At 35.9% G+C, this 10413-nt stretch overlaps 1 protein-coding gene across 1 annotated transcript in view; it reads left to right on the top strand.

The window, feature by feature from the left end:
- The window catches only part of LOC106876157 (uncharacterized), a 183111-nt gene that overhangs the window by 159219 nt on the left and 13479 nt on the right, over nucleotides 1-10413 (top strand). The window contains exon 82 of the mRNA XM_052969507.1: nucleotides 9083-9256. Within this exon, the coding sequence (XP_052825467.1) occupies nucleotides 9083-9256 (174 nt within the window). The remainder of the gene's footprint in view (nucleotides 1-9082; nucleotides 9257-10413) is intronic.

Here is a 10413-nt window from a genome sequence, read left to right as displayed (position 1 = left end):
GATTATTTTTTTCGTTTTGTTTTGGAATTAATTAGGCTTGGAAACAACTTGAAGAATCTTTATCGGATTTGTACCAACTTTGTATTAAAAGATCGTCTACACTTATATTTTTTCCTTTCCTTATACTTTATCTATTAATTATACCAATATTAAATATATAGTTTTTATATATTCTTTGCTCGGATTGAACCGGCGGTCTGGATGTTTAACATCCCTTTGAAGGATTTTGGTCCTTACTTCTTTGATACATATATATATATATATATATATATATATATAGATATAGATAGATAGATAGATAGATAGATATCATTTATCTTTTTTACTTGTTTCAAACTATGGCCATGTTGGAGTACCGCCTTGAAGACTTTTTAGTCGAATGTAGTAACCCCAGTACTTACTTTTATAAGCCTGGTACTTATTTTATCGATCTCTTTTGCCGAATCACTAAGTTACGGGGACGTGGACATACCAGCACTGGTTGTCGAGCAGTGGTGGGGACAAACACAGACTCAAAGACACGACGGGCTTCCTTCAGTTTCCGTCTACCAAATCCATTCACAAGAATTTGGTCTGTCCAAGGCTATAGTGGAAGACATTTGCCCAAGGTGCCACGCAGTGGGACTGAACCCGGAATTATGTGACTGGGAAGCAAACTTCTTACCACATAGCGACGCCTGCACCTATGATAGTATGATATATGCATTTACATATATGTATGTGTGTGTGTGTGTGTGTGTGTGTGCGCGTGTGTGTGTGTGCGTGTGTGTGTATGTGTGTGCGTGCGCGTGTGTATGTAGACAGCCAACCAGCCAGCCAGACAGGCAGACAGACAGATAGACAGACAGACAGATAGATAGATAGATAGATAGATAGATAGATAGATAGATAGGTAACAGTATGTTGCAATTTTAATACAGACTTGCTTATTCATATTTTAAAATTTGAAGCAGAAGAAACAGACCTAGATTAACTCATTTATCTCTTCTGTTTTCCTTCTGTTTCAAATTGGTGCTTATAATGGGATGTTTCCGATAAGTTTAAACAGAATTGCTGCAGTTAATTCGTAATGTTAAATAACGACAAATTCCGTTACAAAATATATTCTAGTGCCACTTGATTTGACGTTGCTCTTATATTCCTTTGAATGTTCAACATAGCACTAACAAAAGTATTTGACTGGTAGACATGTAACATCCAGGCAATTTCAAGTACTTTTTGTTTCAGTCAATAGACAGACTGTCAGTCCCATCTCATCTCGATTATCAGAATATCTCAAAGCGTTTATTGGTTCTGATTTGGGTAGAGACAGAATCTCAAATATGTGTTCGTACTATATTAAAAATTATGATTTCTTTTATCATTTCTTTTTGTTACTCTTGCATATTTTTAAATTTACATATATATTCAGATTTTTTACAACAGTTTTAGTAGTAATGACATATTTGAATTCATGTTTACTTATATTAGAGTAATATAATTACATTATTCATCCATAGTTTTTATATGAAAAGAATAAAAGAAGTGCTCTAAAGACCAGTATTTTTGAACTATTTGTTTTACTAAGCAAATTATTTGACCTTTAGAATTAATGAAAAATTAATGAAAACACTTTATGACTATAATTATTTCATTATTTGTGTTCTATACTAAAAGGAGTAATTAGTGTTCGAGAGAAAAAGGTAAGCATAAAATAAATCAAATCCTCAAATTTGTTTTACTTTTAGTTGAAGCCAGTTTAATATAGGACCTAATTTTCCAAGAATGCAAATAACGGAATTTTTCTCTGAAAAATGTGTGGTGAATTATTTGCTTTAGATTAAATTTCAAAGTTTACTTCGAATGTTTGCCTTAAATTGTTTTGCTACAGTGAAAATCAATAGTAAATATCTACATATTCACCCCGCCCAAAAAGAAAGACATTTGCTGTTGATTTTTCCTTTAATTTTCATCTTAAATATTATAGAACACTCATCAAGTTTAGATTTCTTTGCCGTTTGTAATGATTTGAAGACCTTACATCATCCAACACAGCCAGGATCAGTAAAGAAACCCAGTCTACTGAAATTTGTCCGACAAGGTGACACCTCAGAATATCCAGAAATAGCTCATGGCATGCTTCCCACTCGAACTCATTTACAGCAGTTAAGCAGACCCTGTGGAGGTTAGCAATTTGATAACAATTTCGGGGTTTATCTTAGCTCCAAAAACGTTTGTGGAACTACTAGACATAGAAAGACGGCAGAAGTAATGCTATATAATATAAACTTTGCAGTTTCTAAAACTAAATCATACAATAAGTACTAGAAAATTCTTCAACTGAACCCTACTAACTAAATAGCTCATTAAATTTTTTTGAGTTTAATCGAAAAAAATATAGATTTTTTTTCTATTTTTATGATTAAATATCACGATTTTATGCTATATTATTTCAATCATATATGATACGTGAGTGTGTGTGTGTATGTGTGTGTGTGCGTGTGTGTATGTGTGGTGTGCGTGCGTGTGTGTGTATGTGTGTGCACGTACGCACATACATTACATACATACGTATGTATGTATGTATGTATGTATGTATGTATGTATGTTTAGAGGTATCAGTCTGTCCCGCGAGACCATGAATCTCCGTCAGGAAAACTGGAAAGTCTTGCTTCGGGCTTAGAAAAGTAGCGTCTGTTGCAAATGCCAAGACCCACATGTGAGTGATAGTCACATCGGCAGTTGATTAACCAACTAACTAATCGATCGTACGTTTAACACGCATTAAACAAACCATCGATTAGTTAGTTGGTTAGATATTTTACAGATTGATTAACGATAAAGAAGTGATATAGAACCTGTGTGTGTGTTTATTATTACCGGCGTAATGACCCTCCCAAGACACATAAGGTATTTTTAAGTTTTCTATTTTTATTTCCCATCCAAACTCGAAAGAAATAATGAGTGCTGTTACTTCACCCCAATTTCTATCATCCATTGTCTTAGAGGTTTTCTTAAACATATTGTGCCTCATTAGTAGTTGTCAGATCAGAATGTTTGGTATCCTTTTACTATTTTTTTTTTTGTCTTAAGAAAATGATGCCAAATTTCTTTAGGAATTAACTGAAGAAAAGCATAAAAACAAAGGGGTAAAAAATTGGGGGCAACGCTATAATTTACGCGGTTAGTTTGATATCTTTAACAAGTTCAGATTATAAACTTATAGTATTATGCTGAACTATTCCTTTTCTTGTATATATTGGACTTTCCACCTTGCTTTATCAAGAATAAGCACATGTGAAGCAAACATACAAAGAAACGCTCATTAATACACATACTTGCATACATAATACATATGCACTCATGCGTGCACTCATGCGTGCACTCATGCATAATTTTAAATGTAAGATATCCCGTTTTAATAAGCATTAAAGTTTGACATTGCAATGAAACGTAAGTAAAGCGACTGCTCCCAAGGTTTTGATCTTTCGTTGACAGAAAAAGGGATATCTCGAAATAGTTTCTGGTGTCGTTAAACCATCATCAAAGAAAGAATACTTATATGTTGTCATCAAAGAAATGATTAGTTTATTGCTATTTGATGTGTATTCAAAATTGGTCTAAGCTTAACAAGTCAGTATATGCACTATCAACAGCAATTAATTAATAATATTGGTATGAAAAAGTACGCCTTACATTTCAGCTATCCCCCAAACACTAAGTAGTGATCTATCTGCTTATTTATGTGTGTGTGTGTGTGTGTGTGTGTGTGTGTGTGTGTGTGTGCGTGTGTGTGTGTCTGTGTGTGTGCGTGCGCGCACACACACACACATATATATATATGTGCGTGTGTATGTGTGTATGAATAGGCATCCAGTCTGTCATCGTATCTACTCAAATGCGTTGGACAAGCAATGTTGTACGTATGTAAGATAAAAGGATTCTAAAGCAACTGTTCTACGGTGAAATGTGCACTGGAAAGCATCCTCGGTACAAAGTCTGCATAAAAAGCAACCTGAAAATACTGATATCACCGTAAAATACTAGGAAGACCTAGCTTTGGAAAGAGTTGAGCAGAAGAAGCGTATAAGGGAATAATAACCTTCGATAATCTGGGCGATGCAGGTAATACAAGGGATATATATATATATATATATATATATATATATATATAATAAGTATCAAACTTAAAATAATTATTGAGGTTGGTTTAATCGATTAAAACTTTGATGTTGTGCACTAGAACGGTCACGTTCCTATGACTTAAACACGTAGTTGGACTACAGCCATTTTGGAGTACTACATTCGAGCGGGTACTCAATAATTCCGACCCCAATACTTATTTCAGACTGGTATTAATTTCATTCAGTACTACTTGTCAAAATAAAAGGTCACAGCATATATAATACAACACAGTTTTCTATATCGATATAAATATAGACTTGGACTCATATACACATAAACACACAAACACACACCACGCGCGCGCGCGCGCGCACACACACACACGCACACACTCACACACTCTCACACATAACCCGTGACAATAGAATACACTTGTTATGCAGTGGGATCGAATATGAACCACGAAGTGGTGAAGTGAACAGCTTTCCCCACGAAAACATGCTTCTGTCTATTCTATGTATATATTAAAAATCTTGTTTTTGTATTGGTATTTTAGAGACATCAAAGCCTTTTTCTCTCTGGAACCAAGTCCAAAAATTTACCACACATATACAAACACACACACATATATACAAACACACACACACACACACACACACACACACACACACACACACACACACACACACACACACACACACACACTCAAACATATATACATTCAAAACAACAAAGAACATCCCAACCACTCTCAAAACATCTCAAAACTCAAGAAATCAAATTTAACTCCAGATATTTTTGCAACTAACTCACATATACAGGATGTCTCAGAAAGATTTACCCATGTTTAAAACTCTTCATAAAGAATATCGCTTGGGGTAATATTATCTACATTTCACATAAAGATCTGCATATGTCTTTTGTTCATGTGTCTATTGTTTCGTTCGTCTATAACAGGTTTGTAAACAAATGTGGTATCGAAAGCAAAATGTGATCAGATTGTCACTTTGAAAATAGTTGGCGTGAGCAACTAGGACATAACAAAACAGTTGAATGTGTGCCATAAAACAGTGTTCAATATCTGGAAACGGTATATGACGTCTACTACTACCTCTAACAAGCCAATTCCTGGTATCCTGGTAAGAAACGATCAATTCATACTGCTGAAGCTGTGAAGAAGCGAATGAACCGAAATCCTTCCAAGAGTGCAAGAGAAACTGCAAAAGCTCTTGATATTTCAAAACCATTAATGCACGGGATTTTTAAAGAGGATTTAAAGCTAACTGCATACAAGAAACAATCTCGGCAGTTAATTTCAGCAGCTTCCAAGAATAAGGGTTCGACAGGGGTAAAACCATGTTAGCTGAGATGAAAGACGCCGCTAACAAAGTGTTGATCTAGTCCGACAAGAAGATCTTCACTGTGGGGGCAGTTACCAACAGGGAGAATGACAAGCTTTATGCACGTAATGAAGAAAATTTGCCCGAAGGTAGCAGGAGTCATTAAACGCCGTCAGAAACCAGCTTTATTCATGGTGTGGGCTGCAGTTGCATCTGATGGGTACAAGTCTTGCGTGATATTCAGCGATGCTGGTGTCAAGGTCAACAGTGAAGTTTATGCAGAAATGTTGGATGAGAAAGTGTAACCCTAGGTCACAGAAACCTTTGGTGGCCGTTATATCTTCATTCAAGACAGGGCTCTGGCCCACACATCCAGTTTGACATAGAGGTGGTGCAAAGAGCATTTCAGCGGTATGAGAAGTGGAAGGTGGGGTGATATGTTTGAAAGGTACTAAAGATAGGTAAAGAAAATGGTACAGGGGTGATGTACTAAAGTGAGTATAAACCTCAAAAAGGAAGGGAAGAATAATAAGATATATAATAATATAATAGATATGAGAAGCACAGTAAATCCACAATATGCATCATCTCAAAAGTAGGAATACTTCATATAACTTGTCATGGTCCCTAATAGATTCAGGAATTCCATACCAAGGTCAACGCTCAGCCCGTAAGCTATTCCTAAAAGAGGCATTCCACATATTAATACACAATTCTTCAATACTACTAAATAAGTATGATGAGTCCCTAGGTAGATGCAACCACCGCTTTTTCATACCTTCAAATTTTACCACAAATCTAATTGCAACCTAAATCACCGCACAGTACATATACCGAACACGCATTCGGTAATATCCAACGACTATATTTGACTTTCCAATGTCTTAATTCTTTAACTTCTCCATTATTGATTTTAATTTTTAGTTTAACAACATATATAAACATATATGTATGTGTATGTATGTGTGCCTGTGTGTGCTTTGCAAACAACTTGCACATGCAAGTGCTACCAGTCGAAAACTCCGAATACTGGAAGCCAGCAAGCGTATGGGGTCATCAGGAGAGAATGCACGACGTGGGGCCTACCTCTCGACGGCATCATCTGTTATCAAGTATAGCTCAATATTCTTCTATCTATCGCTCATCTCTGTTTAACCAAATCCAAATATGTGTATACACATACACACACACACACACACATACACACACATGCATACATATACACTGTACCTCATTTTCTCTCGAGCACACACACTCATATACACGCACGCATACACGCACGCACACACGCACGCACGCACACACACACACACACACACACACACACACACACACACACATACACACGACTACAGCCATATTGGAAAATCAATTCGCCAGGGTTTTTACTCAATGACATCGATCTTAGTTCTTATTTTGAGTTTGATACTAATTCTGTTCTCTTTTTGTTCAGCTTATAGGTTATGAAGACGTAAGCAAACCTACGATAGTTGTTAAGCAGTGTGAGACAAATGCAAACACGTACACACACATATACTTGCATAAAGGACTTCTGCACAATCTCCGTCCACCAAATTCATTCGCAAAGCATTGGTCGATTAAGTCTATAGTAGACGATACTAGCTCAAATTGCCACGTAGTGTGACAGAGCCCAAAACCACATGATTTCAACACTAACTTCTTAGCTACACACACTTATTTGCAATCGGTAGCTGACATGGCTACAAACACAAACTGAGAACTACACCCACTTCTACACAAGGCTACCCTCGACTACAGATACAGGATAGCCACCAGTAACACCAACACAAACGTCACAAAACTATTTCTTCTAAATATAGGAGGGCTGTTGCACGGCAACTGTAAGACAAAAATCTCATTCCTGAGAGACCTTGCGGCATTCAATCAAGCTTTATGCATGGTACTTGTGGAAACGCATCTTAGACCTGATAGAGGGGATGCAGAAATACACATACCACAATATGTTGTCATACGCTTAGATAGAAAGGAGAGGAGTCATGGTGGAGTTGCTGTGTACATCCGAGAAGACCTCACGCCCTATGTCCTGCTGTCATATTCAAATTCAGTGTGTGACACTCAAATTGTACCCATAAAACAACTTAATATTGTTATATGTACTACATATCGCCCACCGTATGCTCCGAGTCATACAGGCAAGTTTGACGACTACCTAACAAAGATAGAAGTTCTCACCAAACTGGAACAACACATCAGTGTATTCCTTTTGGGTGACTTTAACTTCTCCAATGGCTGCATGACTTGCTGAAAGATAGAAGTCGAGCGATAGTAGCCAATGTGTGCGTATATATATATACGCACACATATATATTTATATATATACATGCACACATACACATACATATACACACATATATATATACATACACATATACATACGTATATATATATACATACATATATATACATACATACATACATACATACATACATATATATATTAGAAGGTTTGGAAGTGATGTACAGGTATTATATATTAGAAAAAATAATAAGGTACCAGAGATCTGGATGGTTGTACATTTACAGATTTTTATTAATATGTCACATGCTTTTATAAATCATATATTAGCGCTTGCATCTACTCTAATAGATTCTTCAAATTTAAATCTGAAGAATCTATTAGAGTAGATGCAAGCGCTGTATATATGATTTATAAAAACATGTAACATATTAATAAGAATCTGTAAATGTACAACTATCCAGATCTCTGAGTACCTTATTATTTTTTCTAATATATATATATATATATTATATGTGTGTGTATGTGAGTGTGTGTGTATACAGATACATATACATATATATATATATGTATGCTTATGAAAAAATTGTATTTATGTATTATCTATGCATAATAATTCCATACATGTATGTATAAGTGTGTGTATATGTGTGTGATTGTGAGTGTGTGTGTGTGCAACGCTTTAATGCTAAACACTGAGACTTATCCTGACTTAATAGATTCACTAATAACAACAATCATGATTCTTAGTCTATTTGAGTTAATACAGCAAAGCTGTGCATCTTTTCACCATTGAATTCATTCTTAATACATTTGTTACAGGGACCAGCTCACATATGATGAACAATATTTCCTTACATAATTTTGCTGTTTTTTGTGCGTTCAAAATGTTTTACAATTTTGCTTTTACATGCGTTTTCTTTGATCATCCATGATTAAATAAAAGCGTAATTATTATACTTTTAAATCATCGAAGGATGATTTTTTTTACCGCGGTATACATATATGTTTGCGCGCGCTCGTGAATGTGTATAAGTGTTATATTCGAGTATTATATTTGTATATTATGAAATACACAATTAACAATTCAAATTGTTTACTTTCAGGTATTAAAACAAATTTATGTGTGTGTACTGTTTATTTTCCTATTTTCATAGATATAGAACATTCTTTTGTGTTGTTGTTTTTTTTGTATATATTCAGGTGAAATCTGTTACTGCAATAATTTCTGAAATAATATTCATTTGAAAATATATTGAATTATAATTGTGTTTCTGTACTTTGTCAAAAGAAAACAATATGCATAATAACATAGTACATTGCATATGTCATACATTTAACCATATTTTGTCAACAAAAGGTATAAAAACTCCTGAATCAGTCCGCGAAGCATTGAAATATGCTATGAAAGAAGCAGATGAACCAGCATTGGAACGAGCTATCAAAGACGCTACGGCTGCTGGTTTTCCAGAACTGGCATCTGATGTACAAAAAGCTCGTGATAAATTGGACCTTCTGAGAGGCGGACGTGGAGGTAAGATTCTCGGAAATATTACTGAAGTAAAAACACTTGAACATCCTACTATGCTAGCTCCTCTGCATTCCTCATTTTGCATGATTTCTTCTCACCCTTAATTTTACGATGTAGAAACAGTCATTGGAAAGACTATGGGCACAAGAATGGCTACCACCTACATCACATATATGTTGACTTCATTGAGCGAAATCATTTCCCAGTTTATTGGGTCCAGCCCAGAATTATTCGGTTATTATACTACCTCTCCTCTTTCCCCTTCACTTTCCCCCTCTCTTTCTCTCTTACTCTCTCTCTCTTTCTCTCTCTCTCTCTCTGTTGTGAAGAACAATACTCTTTCTTCTCTGTCAGCACGTTTTATCTCTCGTCATTTCACTTCTCTTACACCTCCTTCACTCCTCGAGATCACTGTCTTATTGACCATTCCATTCTCACACTCTCTGCTTGAAACCCTAACCCTACTTCGACTTTCCCTTCACCCACAGACCATGTACTCCATCTCCTACTTTATATTCCTCTGTCTTCGCTGGCTGTGTAACTGCTACCATTATTCAGCTGCAATACATGTCAGGTCTATTTATTCGACGTGCTTATCCACTCATATTTAGTCAAGCAGCCCCTTCCCGTACTTGTACCATCAACTGCACTTCAGCTCTTAAACACCACGTTCGGAACCCAACTCACTGCATCCAGTTTCCCTCACTTACGACTCCACCATCCTGCTTCTCAGCTGCGCTCTCCTCTGCCTCATTTTGCATATTACACTTTTCGTTTTTCCCTAGTCTCACTCATTTTTTTCTTTTAAGCAACCCACGTAGCCTCCTCAACCACAGCTTGATGCGGGAAAGAAACATCCCATATATATTCCTTGTTCCCATCTTCGTTGTTATACCCGTTCTTTCCTTTCAAACGTCACCAGCCACACTGGGCCTTCCGCATTAAAACTCTTTCCCTGCACTCCCAGTGACCTCATATATGTGCTCAAATTATTACTTTGCAAAAAATGAGGGCAGTGATATTAAAATCTCTCATTTGCGAGCAATCCGTGCGATGAAATACATTGAGACATACTGATGCCTGTATTCTAGCGTGACCATAAAAATACCAGGAATTGGTAAAAATAAAAAGAATAAAAGAATATGTATGTATATATGTAT

This window comes from Octopus bimaculoides, chromosome 7, assembly GCF_001194135.2.
Source record: "Octopus bimaculoides isolate UCB-OBI-ISO-001 chromosome 7, ASM119413v2, whole genome shotgun sequence".
NCBI classification, from domain to species: domain Eukaryota; kingdom Metazoa; phylum Mollusca; class Cephalopoda; order Octopoda; family Octopodidae; genus Octopus; species Octopus bimaculoides.
Note: the sequence above shows the minus strand (reverse complement) of the source record. Positions and strands in the feature narration are given on the sequence as shown.